Genomic DNA, 20,652 nt, shown 5'->3' with positions numbered 1-20,652 from the left:
ACCAATACTATATTTTAACTGAAAACCCATGACATCTCCCAATAACAGTTAGATTCAAGACTGCTGCAGCAGTCAGTCCTGTTTATAGGATTGGTGATTCCTGGATTGGCCATTTGGGAGTTACGATGGGTCACAGACCATACCCAGTAAGCAGACTGCTATTTTAAAGGGTAGGAGTTTAGTAGAGTGCATGCAGACCTTGCAGCTGGCCTTAGTGGCAAAGAACGGTCTTGGGTACGTTTAATTCGTCAGTATAGATACTGCCTACGCCTGATGTATGTCATTTGGGGTTTCTTGAGTTTTTACATCGGCAGGAATTCAGTACCACACAACATTCCAAGTAGCCCCATTCACAGAAAGTGTTGACTGAAGTGTTCCCATGAGACAGGGATGAACTCGAGCTATAAAGCCTGTATTAAGATCATAACCAGATTATGAATGCAAACATTTAATTATGTCATTGAGACTCGCTCACATGGCAAAGCAGCTCATAAGCTGTGGTTTTAAATGAGTGTCAGGATGTACTTGTTAATTAATAGTCCAAGGAAGGTTGCTAGTGATCACAGAACAGTTGAGATCTGGCAGATTACCTGGATTTTGAGATGGGTAATACATCATATTTGATTTTGATTGTAGAAGTCAAGCTACAACCTTCCTGGATATCACACACAGAGAAACCTTTAACCACTTTCAAAAAGCTTATGGCCACTGTTTCCCCAAGAGCTTATATGTTTTTATCTGCCATACCTACCCTTTAAAATTGTTAAAGGGTTACAAATACCTCTTTTAACACCATCATACTACCAAAACCTGATGTCTGATGAAGCACAGTAAAGACAAACAGGTATTTCTAATGGAAAATCCTCAATTCAAATTCAAATCAGATGTTTTCCTAAAGTCTTTCTAGATGTATTGGAAAGATCAGTAAACTGTGGGCAATTAATCACATCCAATGAATGAATTTATTTGTGGCAAAAAGCATCTGGATTAAAAAGTGTTTTCTCTCTTCTTCCCTTGGTAGCTGAACAGGTCACCAGATGAATAGAAAACCTCGCAAATCTTAAACTTGACTGTAAATTCTCACCACTTTCTAAGTCCTTAAAGGGCAAGAGAGAGGCATATGTATTAATTCTAACTTTGGCTTCCTGAGAGTTTAAGTTTAAAAGAATGATCCTCTCCTTGACTTCAGGGTGGCACAAGATACCTGTATCTGTACTAGTGTGCTGCAAAATCAAAGAGCTACTGCCACAGAACAGAGAGGCAAACAGGGTACACTGCACTGCGGCTACAGGGCGTTTTATACCTGTAAACTATGCAGACTTCACATCCTCCCCCACTGTACAGCATCAGTTTTTCTTTTATTAATTTTGAGAGGTTTTTGCTTACAAATGCGTAACAGTAAACTCGCTGGAAATAAATATACAAAATTTCAGAAACAGAAATACCACCTACTTCTACAATGTCTTCTAAGCACTGCTATAAAGCCAGGTTCAAAGCCTGTTTCACCACTTGCCCATCCAGTTCACCTTCAAAAGCCCTCGAGGGAGCATTTCCAGGGCGATCAGGCTGCTCTGACTAGGGAAAGGTCCAAGTACAGTCTGTGCTTTGCAGTACACTCAAGCACATGTCCATCTGCTGTGGGGCAGCAGATCACCCTGAGGTTCAGATGCCTCCCCCTCTCATCGTTTTTTCCAGAGACCTGATGCCAACAGACAAGACCACACATGTTTCTTCTTGAAAGAGTCTGCACAAGGGTCTTTGAATTTCACAAACAAGCTGAAGTTGGGCTGCTTACCAGGATAAATGGACAGACAGAACCAGGACATGGGTTCCTCCGAGCCAGCCCGAGTACAGTATAAACACAGGCAGCACACCAAATTGTTTTTGGTCTCACTCTCTTCATTTTATCATAGGACAGAGATTTGGTTTCTCACATCCCTACCTTGTACTCCTGATGGTAAAAAAGCCTCCCACTGTTATATTAAAATCCCTTTTTGGCATGTATGCCATATTCAAAATAAGGTTGTATTAATAACTTGGAATGTTTCACACTTTTCTCAAAAGCGTTACAGATTATCCACAGAAAGCAGCTTCAGGCTTGAAGCTATGAATGCATTTCCCAAGCACTTCCATTCATGATCTACACCCAATATTCACAAAAGGGAGCTCTAAAAGAGATGGCTTGTGCAAATACATCCAGAATGTTCTATTCAAAGCTCAGCACTTGAAAGCTGTTATCACTTCACAGAAACGTTAATTGTAAAAATACAGAAGTGCACAAAATAATGGGTTAACACAAAATAGATAAACACATAATTTTTCCATCACCAGAATACAAGAACTGAATCACGGATTAATGGCTGACAAGAAACACCATAACAAAACAAGATGCCCACCTTAACAAACTGGTTATGTGACAAGACATATTCAGTCTCTTAACTTCAGTTTAGCAGAAGATAGGGATGTGCCTTTGAACATTCTTTAAAAGTCATCATATGCTGAGAAGTCAGAGAAATTTTAGCATGATGCAGATGTTGATGTTTTGCAGATGGCAGTAGCAATGCCTCTGCCTGCAGGAGAATCAGGTTTTCATTTCAGAGAACAGCAGGGGTGAATTAGGACTCAGAATAGAGGACAGATTCTGCCAAAAATCATGGTCTAGGCACACACATGTGCTTGCTTATGGGGGCGGGGGGGAAGCGGTTTCAGACAAATTTCATGTGAAGTTCTACTTTGATGAATATCCAAATTATACTAAAGTTGCTCAAATCCTATTGTTGTTGGGGATGTATATTTTGTACCTATCAAAATCTTACTTCAGATCAAAACACTGTGATAAGTGCAGAGGGGTGCCTCTGCAGTTGCACATTTTAAATCAGCTTCCTATTACATGTAAGTTTATAGAATCAAGTACCTCCCTATTCCATTATGCTGGCCCCAGTCAAAACTTCTGCATAAAAGTTGCCCTGATGCTTCTCCAAGCCTTTTTCTCCTTAGACAAAAGAAAGAAGTTCTGCAAATCTTGAGGTTACCTGAATAACTTAAAAGACATTAAAAAGAAATAAATTAGTTTTTTTCCAAAAGCCACTAACTTCTAAACTACGTTTATCTTGGAACAGCATTACTAAGACTCAGCATGAAGCAAACATTCTGGGTTTTTTTTTGTCCTCCCTGAAAATCCATGCCTTGGAGTATTTTTTTTTTTTTTTTAAAACACAGATCTGGTCATCCATGTTCATATTATTCACAAATCTTTTTGCCACTGAAGTTTCCCACCAGATCTCAGAATTTCTGCATCATCCTGAACCTGCTATCAGGTATGCCTTTCTATATGGATCAAGGAGATAGGATTCTACTCCCTGACTGTAAGCACTGCATCTAAATACTTACAGAATCAAACTCCAAACATTTACACAATGCTGCTGATCTCAGTTTTCTTTTCATGAAATAGATAGACTTTTTGCTTGTAAAAGGGCTGGCATGCAAAAGAGAGGCCAAGTTTGCCATGGCTGTGGGGTTTCATTCCTTTTGGCATACCTTACAGGCAACCCTCACTATGTTCTTTGTTACTGCTACACTTCGCTTCTTTTCCTTAACTTCTGAAACCTAGGAACTAGGGAGCTGAGACAAAGGAACTGTCAACCAGAAGAGCAAATGTATCAGAATATGTACTTCTGCACCAAGACAAAGTGAACCAAAATTTAAGATCTAAATACTTGGGGAGGAGAAAAGGTTTGGGCTCTATGGCTTGGGGGCAGACCCTGGCTCCAAACACCCTTAATGTGTCTGTCTAATTAATCACACTGCAATCAAACTGCTCATTGCTGCATAGTACATGGAAAGGGCAGGTTGAACTTCCACACTAGCATTAAAGAATGTAGGATCTAAGACCACTACTAATATAAGGGTCTGTCATACTGCTTCAGGACTTTCTTCTTTCCTTTCATACACTACTCTTCTGCTCCTCCTTTCTTAAATCAAAAGAAGAAAGTGAATCACTGAAAAAAAATCATGTTACCACAACAGTGTGAAGCTGAGAGCAAATTTATAGCACTCAAAAGTTTCAACACCCGAAGTGACTGTGTCACTTTGAAGGGTATTTATTATCTGGTTTTTTTCTTATTTATTAAATCAAGCAAATGCCAACTGGAGACATTATAAGCTGTCTGAACCTCATGCTGCAAGTTCATTTTAGTTTTGCAGTCAATTTTCTTCTGTCTGGTACTCAATAACACAGATATATTACTGGTTTTGATTTTTGCTGCTCTTCCCTCTGAATGCAGAGCAGAAGCACATCACCATTTATTTACAACCCAGCTGTGCTCCTATAAAGCCGCTCCTCAGCCAGCCTTTGGCCAGAAGACACTCATAGTCTTACAGCACTGGGATACTAAATCAAAAAACTATGCCCCAGTTCAGCAAAGCACTTTCTTAAACAATATGAAGCCAATAAAGCTATAACTCTGAATACTTTACTGCAAAGGGCTGTAATTACTCGTTTGCTTCCCATCAAATTCAATCTGCTTTGGACCTAGTCCTAGGCATTTGCTGGAAGGTGTCATTAAATAAAATGAGAGGAAAGTCAAGCCAATAATCTCTCAATTTCTAAGAAATCACCATAGCATCTGCCCAATCGGATGCTTAAGCAACAGCCACAGAAGGACCACACATCACACCCAGATCTCTGGCCCACTAGCTTTAAGCATAAGTATTTACCCTATTCTGGCGCTCTCTTTGAATTATTACTTTAATAATGTAGACAAAGTAATTACCTCAAGTTACAGATGCCAACACCTGTAAACTTATACACAGTGAGACTGGAAGTTTTGAACTATTACATAATAAAGACAGAAATTTTAAGTGATTAACTAAGCATATTGATGGAAAAAATGAAGCCAGTTTTGGTAAACAGAATTAAAAAAAACCTTCCCAGAACAGCTGCTTATTAGTGCTTGCTTCCTTTGCACACAACTTTGGGGAAAATATTTCACAAAATGCTTTTCATTTTATAAAACTATGCATATTTGATGGCATGTATGGGATATAGCTGTTGCATGTATCACACGTGTTTCTAACAGGCTGTGGTTGAGATCATTGCTGGTAGAGATAAAAGACACTATGATAAGACAACTGAGCAGACAGGTATGCTAGCTGAATTGGTAAGAAGTTAATTTGGAGAGACTCATGCTCACTTACTTGGTCTGCCACAAACATCCCATATTACTTTGGGCAAGCTAAATTCAGTTCTCCACTGAAGTGAAAATAACTCCATTTCACCATCTTAGAAGAGTGCTCCAAAACTAAATGTGAAATATACTACACTAGTATGATGCCCATGACTGCTCGATCCTTTCTCGAATGCATACCATACTGATTCAGAAACTGCCCTCCATAGCCATTTGATAAGAAACACAACGGAGCTCAAAAGTGTTCGATGTAATGCAGCGCGTGTGTTAGGACTCCAATAGCTTGAACTTCAATGCCTGAATGAATCTCATTATAGAAAAGCAGAAGCTGAATGATACATGCCTTGAAAGTCATATTATATGCTGAATGCCTCCAAGAATGAGGAATAAGAAATAATAAACCACAAATATTTCTCCCAGTCACGCTGTTTTCTTTTCTTTTTTTTTTTCCCCTTCACATCTCGATGTTCAAATTCAATACTTCCTATATTTTGCCACAATCCAGCAATCACAGCCAGGGATGATGTGTCTAACCACAATCTCACTGGCATGAAAAAGCACTCTGTCTCTCCACTTCAGGCTCAAGTTGCAGAAAATTCTAAACTTAAGTGGTGCATTCTAGATAACGAAGATGCTTCTTAATCTGTGGAGCAATAAATAAGTACCTTTACAACTTCTGGCACCTTTTTTCTTTACCTTATATTTCTTGGGTGAATTACCAAACATGTATATAGGCCTTCTTTCTGAAGAATGAACTTTGAGAACTAGTCTCTCAAGTACCGGTATGTCAAGGCATGTTCTCCATTTCCACCTAGATCTTTTATTGGGGAAAAATGTAGACTTTGGCCATTGCCCCAGGATTTCTGAAAGTCCAGAAGCCAGCTCAGAGCTACAGTCTTACATGCAAAGTTATTCTGCAAATGGACAGTAAATCCAATGCATCCAAAAGATGATCAGCCTCTCTGCATATGTACAGACTATATGCAAAACAGATGCAGGATGCCTGGGAATCCCGGCCATAGTGTATGTGTGAATCAATCCCATAGTTCCCAGATGCAAGTTAGTCTCATCATTCGGACATGTCAGACCTCTACAAATGCACTACCCAGAAGCAGCAAAAGTGTGCTGCAGAAATACGCAAAGGCACGGTAAATCCAGCACACCCTTGGCACATCAGTCTCGCTGTGGGGGCATTTCATATGCCTTCTCAGGGAAATCCTGGCTACAAACACAAGAACCCTGGAAATAAACATGAACTCTTGACAGGAGAACATAAACTCTTGGTATACAGAATATTTTATAGATTGTTTTCCAGGTGATATTTTTAAACCTTAAATTATGCATTTAACAGTAAAGTTACAAGTATCCCATGAAGAGGTCCTGTGTCTCCCTTTTGTGCTCACGCAGTATCTATTACCAGGATGCACACATGGTGCTCTGAGAAACTAATGCCATGCAAAAAAAGACACATTTTCAATCCACAATACTTTAAAGAATGCCAACGAGAGGGACTTTTGTGGCAATCTTGGACAACGGATAGTTTTGTCTTACAAACAGCTTAGATGAAATATTCATCTGCTGGGCCAAACCCCAGGAGATACTGAGCATGGGTAATGGCAACTGTGAAGACCCAGTGCCTGAACTAGCCGCAGGATCTCCTGCACTGGGTTACAAACTGCCACAGCACCCTGCACAGGAACAGCAACACTTAATGTCTCTGCCTTCTTTATACAACATACAGGGCAGGGAAGATTCCTCAACCTCAGAGACAATTTGATTATATTTAATATTAAAGCATGTGTTGAGGCAATGGAATTCAAGCTGGATAAAGCCTCCTCCTCACCTTATGGGAGAGAGCTCCTGTACTTGCCCCTCTACTCCCTGTTTTCATCTTTCCTCTCTTCCCCTCCCTCCACCTCCTTTGAGCAAAGAGAGGATCTCCAGCCGCATCCAGGAAAATAGCAGTGAGCAAAAATAGGGAGTAGAAACTGGTTCAAAAGAACTGGTTGCTCATTCTGTTGCAGTTTGTCCTTTGGTATCCTTTTGCCTACAAGGTTCCACAAACAACGCTGTCTAAACATTAAGTTTTAAGCCTCTCTAAGAGACATACAGCACGTCCCATAGTATGACACTACTACAAACCTGAAAGGGAAGAGGCTCCCAAGACATCAAGGAAATTTGGGTTGTGCCCCAAATCAGGGGTCGTTGCAATCAGCTGGGACTTTTAGAGCAATCTCGTAACACTATGAGAATTAAAACCAGGAGTGAACCGACCAAGTGACTACTTTATCAACAAGACTGAGGTTTATGCCTCCCACAAGCACGCTTGATACAGTGCTACAGTTCAGAGATTAAATTACGATGATGCCAAGCGAAGACATCGAGAAAGACATGAGAACGGTTTCAGCTGTTCACTGCTTCCTCATAGTTCTGTAACCTCATTCACTGTTCTTTTTCCCTACTCTAACACTGTGGAACACTAAAGATCCTGTGAGCTGCTTTATTTATTCTCTAACAAAAAGTTAAAAGCATCCACTTTACTGAATGTGCTGTTCCTCAGGAAATACTCACTGAAAACTTCCTGCTCTGTGTTACAAATTGCAGTGCAAATATTATGATTCTGTAAGTCAAATAAGATTAATTATCCCTCTTTTCCTGCAGGAAATCCTAATACATGCTACAAGGCTTTCCAGCTTTGCAGGAAGTGAAACTGCTAGACTCTCATACACTTTTGTATTCGGCTTCGGTGGGAAACTCATTTTGCAACTCCACCAAATACCAGTTACATTTCTACAAGCAAAGCAGTCTAGCTGCCAGTCAATAGGACATTTGACCTTGCAGAGAAACCTGAAAGGCACTTGTACAAAACAACAAGATCTGATTACAGTTGCACTCTCACTGCCAAAGCCATTAAAGCTTATCTTTAAAATGCAAAGTGGCCAACACCAAACCTATTTTCCAGCAGCAGCCAGAGACTTGCTGCTGCTTTCCAGCACCTCTGCATCACTTCTTTTCTATTTCTATTAGAAATGACTTTGTTATCTTGTAACTTCGAATACAGTTAACATGTTAAATCCAAAACAATTACTTGCCTTTAGGGAGAGTGGCCCAGTTTCAGCAAGTATCAGTCATGCATTCATTCTGGTTTCATAATCCCAGTTACCCTTGACCAGTGGACATTTGGAAGGTCACAATTCAAAGGCACTTTTGTAAGTTTTACTGAGCTACAAGAACTCTCCAGGGCAGCTTCTAGCTCTCCAAGGTATCTCACTAGTGCCCTCATTTTTCCTCCAGCAGCTCTTGTGAAGAAGTCCAGCTCTTCTTGCCTCCATGCCAGAACACAGCTTTTTGCATAGGAAATGCATCACTGAAGTGGTTGCTCCAAAGCTCGTACGGAAGATGAATGAACTTGGACAGATAATGCTAAAATAAAGAGTACTAAAAAGCACTTTTGATTTTTGGGACACACGGCTATGAAAGCAGCTGGAGCCTTCATGCGATTCTGTATCAGTAGAAACTGATGATATTGGCAAATGCCATTTTTGCTTTGAGATTTTGGCTTAAACAGTTAGCAAGCACCATTTTTCACACATGCTTCCATTTTAATTACTATCCACTAACAAAGCAAGATGGTGAAATTTCACACTATACTACCTTTAATCTTATCCTTTTGCGATCAAATAATCTCACATGTTGAACAGTACAGTTCCGTATTCCTAAATTCAAAAAAGGCTCGATGCAAAGTTGATTGAAATCAGCAGAAAGCCTCCCAATGGCTTAAGCCTATGCTACCTCTTAGAAACCAAAGAGCAATGCTCAGGGAGACCTCTGTGCTGTTGCAAGCATTTTTTTTTTTTTTCCACCCCAGACATAAGCCAGTAAAAGTTGCTGGCATCAGCACATGGAGTGAAAGGCATGTCACACGTCTCCTTCTAATAAATACTGCTGCGCATCACAACCTGGGCAATTTACCAAACCTAAGAGGAATCTGTTGCCTGTGTGCAATGAGAAACAAGTCCCAGTGCTACATGCACTGAAAATCCTCCAAACTTGAGAGGGAAAAAAAGGATTCTTTTATTACCTTTGATCAACTGAGTTTGTGCTTGAATGTGATTTACTTGACAAGCTTATAAGACACCCATGTAAGCAAATTCACTTGTGAGTATAAAGTTGCAGAACAGCTTGTGTTCCGCGGTGTCTGCTTTAGGATCAGCATTAACTTATGCTTGGAAAGTTTTCTCTAAATGTACCTACCTGGAGCACACGATCACATTTATCGTTGCTCTCCATCACTTTCACCCATGAAGCCTCGTCATCTGCCAGGCACTGGGGGACAAGAGGACTTTCCAAGTCTCTTTCCCAACATCCTCATCACTTCAAACACTTTCAGATCCTCTTGCACAAACTGTGTCTCCCACCCAGTAACCACCTAAACTGCTAAACTATTCCAGTACAACGAGTGTCTTTCATGCTCCTGCAACCACTGTACAACCCTTTTCTCTTCCCTACAAGAGTGTCTGCTGGAATTCAGACTTTGTGCACATCGCATGAACGCAAATGGTTTGCTCTCCTAGTGTTTTTTTTGTTTTTAAAGAGGGGTTTTTTTTAAAAAAAACAACCCTACAACAAATCAATGGGAAACACATTTTTAGATTATTTAGTTTTTTCCACAGTATTCAGACTTCGTACTTCAGCAAGTAATTTTTGTTAGTTGGCTCATTTTATGGCTAGATTTAGAAACGCATATACAGTATTAGGGGAGAGAAGGGCCTTGTCCCTCCAATAACTGTAATCAAGGGATCTGATTTACAGATGCATTTGTTTTATCCTAGCAATTAACTACAGACACAATGGGCAACATGAAGACATCTAATTCCCTATGAGGCAGGAAACGGCTAAGAGGGAAAGGTTTTGGTTTAGGGTGGGTTTTTTGTTGTTTTTTGTTTATTGGACCAACTCATCTATTTGGGGATTAAAAAAAAATTGAGTTGCTAGAAGGAGGACTATGAACATGAAAATCCCTGGTTTTACTTTTTTTTCCCCTCCCATATAAATCAGTTGGCTTAATAAAACACATTATCTCTCCCTCCAGCCCCTGCCCTGCATACATGCTTAGACCGTCCTGACAACAGAAACTCTTAATAATCTGGACACTTCCAAAAATGACAGGATTTGGCACGTATAATCCATTCTCTCATTTGCAAAGAATCACAGCTAAAATTACCTGCAGGTTTAACATCAAACCCTTCAAATGAAGATTAAAGAGAGTTTAATAGTTTCCATAATGAATTTAACCAATAGGCAAAGTGACAAATCCATTAGCCAATCCAAAGAGTTAAAGTCCAAGATATCTTGTCCAGGAGAACATAGCACTGCTGTATTTGAAATAACTAATTCCTTCCTATGTTGAGAAACACAGTAAAGCCTTAACTACGTTTTACGACGCTGAACAGAGCTAATCCATATGGACATGCTACAAAACAGACTTACCACTTTATAAGCTAGACACGCAGAAAAAAATTGCTCCGAGATGTGGATCTAATCTTTTTTTATATACCATACAGAAATTTACTGAAAATCTGTTTCAGTTCCCCATGCTGAAAAAGGATACATGCGCAACAGAGCTGCAAAGTGAAGTGAAGCAGAAAACGTTGATACGCAGAAAACTTTTGTGTTGGCGTTATTTTCTTTGTCAGAACCATAGTCTGCTCAGTTTCTGTCTGAGTTTTGTGTTTGGCAGCTGCAGAACTATAAAAAGCTTTGCCATTTAAAACATTTTTAAAAGAAAGATATTGTATTAGACTGACAATATCCAAGTCATTTATCAAAATGCCACGTTGTTTGGGGAGACAGATAGCAGGTGTCACCCCTGGGCCTTGAAGAGGAGGTTAAAAATTAAAAACATGCTCTTCATCTCTACTAGAGCACATTATAAGCTGAAAGTAGTCAAGTTTGCTGTTGTGCTAAGCCTTCTATTGAAAGCGAGGGAATTACAGCACAATGTTTATTCTCTACCAAGCATCAAGGCCTGTCTGACCTGCTCACAACAGCTCTAAAGCTAAGTCTGTCCTAAAAGAATTTATTTGGGTGAAAGCTACAATAGGCTGTTCAAGGTTTGGTAGCACGTCTGATATGTCAGTGAGAAAGACAGAAAAGTAAGTAACAGTCAGAGGAAAAGCAAGAGACAAAGCAAAGACTTTGTTTTTTCAGCCTGACTTGTCTCCTAGGTTTTGCCAGTGTAAAAATATTTCTGGATCCAGAACCCCAAGGATAATTAAAATAACCATTTGCCTTTTAGCTCCCTGCTCCCTTGGTGTAAAAACAAACAAACAAAACAAAAACCCCCACAAAAAACCACCACCAACAAAAAAAAACCCACAAAAAAAACCCAACAAAAAACCCTCAAACAACCACACAACAACAAAACAGGACAAGCTGTACTCCTGCATGGCATTTAATCATTGGTAGGTACAGGCAATGCTGTCCCCGTGCAGGGCAGCATCCAGCCCTCAGCTACAGCAGGCGTGTGCATTGGCAGCTCCAACATCCATCTCCAGGTCCTAACTCTGCAAGGGGCTCGGTGCTAGAAACGCCTGCGTGCTGTCTGCACGGGGGCACGCACCTGCAGTGGTACTGTTTGAAGTGAAGAATGAGTAAAACACTGAAATCACAGGAGAGCTGCCAAAAGCAGATGTTTGCACAGTACCTCTCCCATCAGCCAGGCAACCTGGGGGGGCCAGGAATGTAAACCAGCATCACTTATAGCAAGTCAGAGAAAGAAAACTATCCCAAAGCCCTGGAAGAGCCTAAGTATTATAAACACTCATAAATTCCCCCTTGAGCAAGGGGTATCAATAGAGCGCAGTTGTCTCTTTTAGTCTAGTCTACCCTTGATTGGTTTAGAGTAGACTTGGTAGTGTAGGTTAATGGTTGGACTGGATGATCTTAAAGGTCTTTTCCAACCTAAACGATTCTATGATTCTTAACAGTTTGTGGATTAAATCCTGGTTCTCCTCAATGCACAGGATCTAGCCATTGCTCACAGGAGGATGAAACCTGGTTCAGATGAACAAATCTACAGAGCCCAAATCCTTCCGAGCAGAAGGCACATCTCTGTCCACCTGATAACTATGGAACAGAGGTGGAGCACAAGCCCCCCAGCAAAAAACATCTAGTGACTAGCAAGATGACTATGTGTGCTTTGCTCCAGTATGCTTTCTTATTAAAGAGAAAAAAAATTGATCTTATGTAGGGTTCTGCAGATGCCATGAAAACTAAGAGTTATTTGTGGGGGCAGGGAAGGGAGCATGAAGGGACAAACAGGGTAGAGCCAGAAGGTTATTACTGTGTATTAAACCGAGAAACTCCCTGTTATTGTGTTGAATCCCATTTTTTGTGCTCTAAATTAAAAAAGCATATGCAAGCTATGGAATTTACACTGATTTTAAGAAATTGCGTAATGCACTTGTTTGTATCAGCATATGAAAAACAGAACAGAAACTAGATACATGGTGATTAGAGATACAAAATTAAGGGTCAAACTACACAGCTGAGGTCATCCTGCAAGTTTATAAGATGGTCTTGCATATCTATGTCTGCTGCAAGCCTGACAAAACCCATTTTTGCCACTCACCAGTTTCAATATATTGCACTGGTAAAAGTGGGGCAAGGCAGCATTTTTTTTATATAAGACACTCAGTGTTTGTATAAAACACTTTCACCTTGTAATGGAGGAATTAAAATCCCCATGCTTCTCCTGCTAAAGTAAAACTCTGTTAAAGAGTTGGTGTTAGTCCATGGGTCTTTCGGGTACACAGATCACAGGGTCCGATCAGCTGGGGGTCTTTTCCCCCTAGAAGAAGGGACATTGTGCATTGAGACCCAAACCTCGGGATCCCAAGCACTCAGTTTCTCTTACCATCAGGCTTCAAATCAGAGCAGTGGAGACACTGAGTAGTTTCCATCTCTTGTTCCTAAGAAATTGCTGGGTTGGTTCATCTCTCCGTTAAAGCCCCAACCTCCCCTTTCTCAGCTCTGAATGAATGCCAGTAACAGCAGCTAGAGTGTTCCTCTGGACATGGCTGCTATAGAAGCTAAAGAGGAATTCAGTTTACATTCTCTTTATCCAAAATCAAGTCAAATAGAATTTGCTCTAGGTCGAGTTTTGTTCAATGAATGCCAGATCTATGACACACCAAAAGCAAAAATTCAGGGGTCAGACTCTGCCACACAGCACTACAAAGCTGCTGGACCCATCTCTGGTAGGTACCTCACTGCATAGCAAATCCATCTGAAATCAAAACCAAGCCACAAAATACCGCTCTTCGCTTCATCTTGTGAATTAGCACTGCGTTTCAGCAGCTTTAGATAAATCATCACTAATTCTCATGAGCACCAGTGACTCATCTCAACATACAGCAGCACGCAGTTTCTGACATCAGTGACATTACATGTCATGCTACTTACGTGGGGCAAGGCTTGCAGCCTGCTGAGGTCAGTGGAGTGAAGACTGTTTACAGGACCAGCCCCACTTATAATACTCTCAGTCTTCCCGCCACCATCCACAGCACTTCCAAAGTAATCAACTGGTTGTTTGCCACATATTTCACTAGATGCAATGAACAGGAATGCTGAACAAGCTATAACACTCAGCCCTAGATCCATTCTAACTGCAACAATATCAATTTTCATACTATTTATTAGTTTGTGTTACTTAAGCACAATTTTTATTCAAGTGTCAAAAAACTTAGTCCACCCTATGAAACAAGAGCTACATTCAGCCTTGGCTCTGCTCTACCAAAACATGCCTGGTGTAAAGATTAAGGCTTCTCTAACAGAAAGGTCGTGATAAAAAGAAAGCAACTTAGGCAGCTGCCAAGATGATGAATTTCCACAACTTAAAGGCAATTTCAAAAGCATTTTTATAACATAAACTTCTCAGAAAACAGAAAAAAGTATTTTGGTCCAAACACAATTTATTTTTATTAATATCTTACAGTAACTGCAAGTATAAACTCAGCACTTATAAAGGTTGCCCAACCAATACTTCCAAGACCCCCCCATCCATCTACAAGGGCTAAAAGCAAAACAAGGACCAACGAGTTACAGCATCACTACAACACAGACAGAGGCAGGGTCTGCAGCAACACCCCTCTCACCTTGGCAGCAGCAAACTTCCTCTGCACTTCCAAGCTCTTCCACAAGAGCTCGACTCTCAAAGCATTAATGGCGTCCCAAAGGGGTGAGTGACAGTGCTGGCAGGAGATTATGCAGAGGGACGGGAAGGCAGATGGCCTCCTGGTTTGGCTATGATAAGGGAGAGGGGCTAGAATCCAAGCCAGGGAAACAAAGGGACTTTTGCAGGCTGCTGCCAATACCAAAAGCACCGACAGATTTAGTTTGGGCTTAGTTTGCTGACCATGCCATAACGACAAATTCTTTGGTACCAAAACATCAGGAAATGCCATTGCCAAAAGATACTTTGGACTCAGAAAAAAAAAAAAAAGATATGCTCGACATTAACACCAAACAAACAAAAAATGAAACTCCACACACCAGGATGAAGGACAACACAAATCTAACTGAGCAATCATATTTCCAGAACACCACCATATTTGCCAAAATACTGGGCCAAAGCTCATCTTCTGGGAGTTTGCTTCCAGTGAAGTCAGTGGCGACACACCTAGGCCTGACTGATGAAATAAAGAGCAAGTAAAGACATGAAAACAGCCTCTCTGCCCTGGACACCATCGAAGGCTCTCATCACACTGCATGGCGCTCCAGCTCACTCACGTTTCAACTCTATCAAATCATGCTCTAACTCTTCTAAAGAGCTCCGTCAGCTATGGTTTGGCTGGAGTCTGAAGTGGCCCATGTGCTGCAGGGTTTGGCCATGAAAGTGTCTGGTTTGATACCGCTAGAAACATGACAGTCCTATCAGGTTAGTTCATCTACATGAGCATCCTGTCTCCAGCAGCAGCCATAAACTTGAAGAGTAAATAGCACAGGTGAATAGGACTCTCTTCCCCTGCACACTCCCATCCTTTCATTGTTTTCAGTTTGGGGACTTTCTAAGCCAGGTGTGGTTTTAGCATATTTAGTAACCCTCAGTGGATATTTTAATTTTTTTTTTTTTTTTTTTTAAATGAACTTGTCCAGTCTAAAACTTGTCCCCTAAAACTCGCTCGAACAGCTATGGGCTCCTGAAAAATAAGAGGGGAACCTCCAAACTCTGCCCACCTCATATTCTTACTTTGCAAAACATGAACAGATGGTAAGTTAGCAAATGCTGGGAGTCACACAGCCACTTAAAGCCCTGTGCCTACCTCAGTAGTTATATGTTTATCCTGACCTAAAGCTAGCCAACCGGAAACTCCAGTTGTAAGAATAAAACCTTGTGGATTTAGAGAGGATATTTACTAATCTGAAAACAGAATCCTGCCTCGATTTGATCTTGCCAACTGCCATTTCAGACACACTGTTCTTGTGTTCATTACTAATTTTGTTTAAATGCAATCATTTTACAAATCCAGCTAATTTTAGGCCTGTTCCACCACAGTTGCAGAGTACAGCTGTGTGCAAGGCTGCATCATCTTTTCTCAGCTGCAGTGGCAAATTACTGACACTACGTTCAAAGAACCCTCAGTTAGCTGAATTCTGATCCCCTCAAAGCTGAAGGACAAACAAACTTTCTGCATTTTAATGATGTGTACAGCAGTACATTCCAAAAACACTGCAGAAACCTACAGCAATTCTTTCAAGTTTCATTCTTGCAGATCCAGACTGGAATCTCTGTTTTGCTGAGGGGTTTTTTTTTTTTTTTTTTTGATAATTCATTATGACACATTCTGTGAAAAGAAATAGAGAGCCTGCGTGCATATCAAAAGACTACAGGGTGTTATCCAGATGTACACAGAAGACCCCAAATTCCAATCTCTGCATTGCACCTTGCAGAAAAGTTCAGCTTATTATCTGTTACACATCTCAGCCCTTCAAATACAGCAATATCCTGCCACTCTGGAAACAAACTGTGACCTCCAGCTCTGCATCTGTTTGTGATGGCAGATCTCCAAAGAGACACGATTTATCTCAAAATTAGAACTTCCAGCAAAATGCATGAAGTGCCATCAACCTTTCAATTGAACAGAGCAGAACTAGAGGCAGTCTGATGTCATGAAGAAAAAGTTACAGTCAATTTTGGACAAGACTTTTGAGTCCCTAGAGGTGTGTGGTCAAACTGGGAACTGTCCAGCTCAGTCTGTGTTTTAACAAACACAGAGAGGGCATGTGAATTTGACAGAGGCCCTGGAAGAACTGGGGAATCATGAGCAGCACATCTGAGATGAGCAGAATTGCACAAATCGCAAGAACTGACAGCAGCTTCAGAGTCCTTCAGAGAGAGGACACAACGTGGCCTTGACCACACCAAACACAAGGCAACTTTGATAAATGAGGTAGTGGGTAAGGGGTGCCCCATCTTTCCTCCCAGGATCCAAGTGCTGAATTAGCTTTTCACAAGGCTGAGCCCCCACAGTGGAACAGGCTTATCTCTCAGCAAGTCCAGCACTGCTGCTGCCTCGTCAGCAAGTCACTCACACATGGCCGAAGCTTCTAACAAACCCTCCTGGAACCCAGCTTGCACTTGGATCGCCACAGAATGCTCTTACCGGTTCTCTGTGGTTATCTGACATTGGTAACATGTTTAGGTTTTCCAATTTTGCAGCATTCAAAGGCAGGAAAAGAAGAACTACTTTATGAGGCACATCATGAAAACATGCGACAAGCTCATCCTCCTATTATTTCTGAGACTGTTCTGTCAACTGAGAACAACTGTTACTGCCTTTTAAGACTGCAAGTACCCCTCAGAAGAATGCTGACATTTCCCAAGTCCTGCCCTTAGATCAGACAGGGGCTGTAATACTTGCAAACTGAAGGAAGAACTGTATCTGAACAGTAAAAAAAAAAAAAACCCACACAGTGCACTTAAAGTCTCATCAGCACAGATGAAGAATAACCGGTTCTGTCTTCAAAGTTCCTCCTACTGTCCAAGGATTTAAGCCACAAGATTTCCTTGCACGTGACTTCCCCAATATCACACAGAAAGTCTGAGACATAATCAAACCCAGTTTCAGAGATGGAACCCAGTCTTGCCTTAACTGCAACACAGTTTTTTTTTCCTCTAAACTTTCCCACAAATGCCTAGTCAAGCAAGCTCTTATACACAATGCACTGACTGGTCAAATAACTTAAGAACTGGAGATAACTCATTTACAATCTATGCTTAATACAGAGTTGGCACCCTTGGTCAATATTTAGAAATTTAATTCCTTTACATGAGAAAACCCAGCCAACTTCACATAGTAATGACGAAAGGAAAGAAATAACTGCAAATTTCTTACACCCATCACCTGCTTTTACTGATATTTAGGGTATTGCAGAGGACCTGGCAGCAGTGACTTCTAAGTCTGAAAGGCTTCCACAAAACAGCTTTGACCTAGTAAGCAAGCAAAGACTTGGATCAATAATAGCCTCAGACTGTAAATCTGTCTGTGATTTTGCCGGAGGGACAGCAGAATTTATTTATTTGTTGAATAAATACCGTACACTTCAGAGCTTTAGACTGACACTTTAAACTTCACCCAAAGGCTATAAGACAGCCAGGGCTTCGAACAAAGCAGCAACACACTTGCTGCCCAAACCCTCATTTTAAAAACTTTTTCAAAGGTTCTTGGAGAGATGCAAGGACTATACCCTGCAGAGCAGCCTTCGATCAGATGAAAGCTTAAAGATCCACTGTAGAAAAAGCAGCAATGACCCCATGCCCACATTTACGTACCAAACGGGTAAACAGTAATTGCTTTGTGCCGAGTACAACAGCTGAAGACCTACTGAGATCCCCAATTTTGACCTACACCACTGCAGCACAGCAGACCAAAGGGCCATCAATCATACACTGACAACCTAGGAACTGACTCAAATACCACATTTCAGTTGAACACAGTTAATTCCTTAGATACTACAACAAACTGTTAAGAGCCACAGAGAAATAGAAGCCCATTTAGAAAAGTTTGGAATGAGGGCCTGTGCGTTTACTAGTGACTAGTTACCAGTTACCTAGGTGCATAAACAGGCAATCCTTATCTCTTACCACATATGTCAGCCATTTCTGTCCTCACCCGGATGTTCTGTAGATGACCTATCCACGATTGTAAGGTCCGTAGTGACAGAGGAACTTAACAACACAAACAGCAAACATCCAGGCTGGAGACCAGGTGGGAGATTTCTCATGGCGAATTAAACATGGCACACTAGAATATATTTTACCTCTAAAAGAAGTGGTTTTCCTCCCTTCTCTCCACATGGACTAAAATTTCATTTAGACTTAAAGAGAAATACTTTTGCTGAAAGGGGAGAAAACAGTTTAGAAAAGCCTCAGTTCTGAAAAATCACCAAATGGGACATTAAAAAAAAAAATCTACTTCTGTGGTAGTCAGATCAATTTAAAACATGGGATAGATTCAACCATTTGTGTGTTATTATTGCATTACACTTAGCAAAGGTCAAACTATTAATTTTTGAGTTTGAATTGATTTTATGTAAGCTAATGTTTCTAGTAGTCTATGTCACTCTTTATCATGGAAAGCCCAAGAAAACAAGCCAGATGCTGAATAAAAACCCATCGAAACCACTTAACACTGGTGAATTACCGTTGCTTATGAGATAGTTGGCAATTCCTCTTCTCTTTAGTCTTACAGATATTCACTGTATAGCGATTCAAACCAGATTGCCTACAAAGTTGTTGCATCTTCAGTAACATCCTGCGTCATCATGCGCCTTGGTCCTTAGGGGCACCTCTCACCTCTACGGATGCTGAAATGGATGCAAGCCCAGCACATTGTGTGCTACACAAAGTAAAGAGTGATCTAAAGAGACTCCAGTCCGGATGACACAGCAAGCTCATTTACTGAATAGCTACCTAACAAGCAGATGATAAGTAGTCACAGCCCCACCAACTATCAATATAATGTTTACTATCTGCTTATTTTTAAGGTAATTAACATACCTGTAGTTATTTTTAGCAATATTAATACATTAAGCTGAAACCCACCGTTCCTGAATCTGACATATCTGATCCCAAAATTTGCATCCAGATTTTTTTTTTTTCTTTCCCTTCAGATTATGGAAAAGGATGGAAAAGTAGCGTGAGGCTAAATTACGGGGTCTCATTTTACACACCTTGCAGACTTTGTTGAAAAATCTTTCTCCTAAAGCTTTTATTTTTTTTTTAAAACATTGAGGTTTGCTCAGTATTGAGAACAAATACATCTTCACCTTGGCAAACCATGCTGCTTAGGTACTAGAATGCACATTGCTATGGATATACTATGAAGGGAAGCTTTGCAACAAGAGCAACCACACACGCTTGTTCTAACATGAAGGTGCAAACGATCAGTGCCACTGCTACACGCGTAATGCAACATACATCAAAACACCCCAGGTTTTGGTACTGGATTTTTAGGAGAGGCCATGCTTTCTCTGTCCCCATTCGTTTCTGATTTCAGGCAAACGGCTTCAGGTCCTCGCCAAAGGCACCTCAGCCCTGCGCAGGCTCTCCCAGTGCCACCACCACGGCGGCGGCCGGAGGGAAGCCAGGCGGCTGGCTCCGAAGGAGGCCCACCATACCAGACCAGCGTTATCAAATGGCGTCGCTTATCAAACTCGCCCCACGCTCTGCCCGGGTCAACGTGTGCCCGCTCCCCCCAGCGCCCCACTGCCCCCAGCACCTCGCCCCACTTTCAGAGCAGGGCTGCAGGCCAGGGACAGGCACAGGCAACGCTGCCAAAACACTGAGGAAGCGGGACACCTGCGACCGGCATCGGGCACCTTCCCCACCTCCCTCCCACCCGCCACCGAGCCCCGAGCCCCTCTCCCCTCCCTCTCACCCAGGCCGCCCACGCCCCTGGAAGACGGACCCCCGGCGGCACCGACCTTGTTGAGGTGGGGGTTCCTGGTGATGTCGTAGCCCCGCTTTTTGACGGCCTGCGCCCGGCCGTGGGCGGCCGCGCTCCCCCCCGCCTGGCAGCTGCGGCCCCGGCTGAGGCGGAGGAGAAGCGGCCACCGGCCGGCCCCCGCCATCCGCAGCAGGCGGCCGCCCGCCGCGCCGCACACCGGCACCATGGCCCTGCCGCGGCTGCTGCGGCCGGGGCGGGGGCGGCCACGGGCGCCCGGCGGGGCGGGAAGGGCGCGGCGAGAGGGCGGGCCCGGCCCGGCCCAGGTGCGCCCGGCCCAGGTGCGCCCGCCCCGGCCCCTCACAGCGCGGCGGCCCCCGCCGAAGCGAAAGGAAACCCAGGAAGCAGACGCCGCCCCGACCCCGCGGCGGTCGCGCCTCCTCCGTTACCTGTTAAGGCTCAGCCGGCGGCGCAGGGGCGGGGGGGGCCCGCCGGGGCTCCGCCTCCGCCGCGGCCAG

The 20,652-nt window shown here is 42.3% G+C and overlaps 1 protein-coding gene across 1 annotated transcript in view; it reads right to left on the bottom strand.

The window, feature by feature from the left end:
- Nucleotides 1-20,363, bottom strand: part of ME3 (malic enzyme 3) — a 129,223-nt gene extending 108,860 nt beyond the window's left edge. Inside the window, exon 1 of the mRNA XM_075728007.1 lies at nucleotides 20,175-20,363. Within this exon, the coding sequence (XP_075584122.1) occupies nucleotides 20,175-20,363 (189 nt within the window). The remainder of the gene's footprint in view (nucleotides 1-20,174) is intronic.
- Between the last annotated feature and the right edge of the window lie 289 nt (nucleotides 20,364-20,652).

The sequence above is a fragment of the Pelecanus crispus genome, chromosome 1 (assembly GCF_030463565.1).
Source record: "Pelecanus crispus isolate bPelCri1 chromosome 1, bPelCri1.pri, whole genome shotgun sequence".
Lineage (NCBI taxonomy): Eukaryota > Metazoa > Chordata > Aves > Pelecaniformes > Pelecanidae > Pelecanus > Pelecanus crispus.
This window is presented reverse-complemented; position numbering and strand designations above follow the sequence as displayed.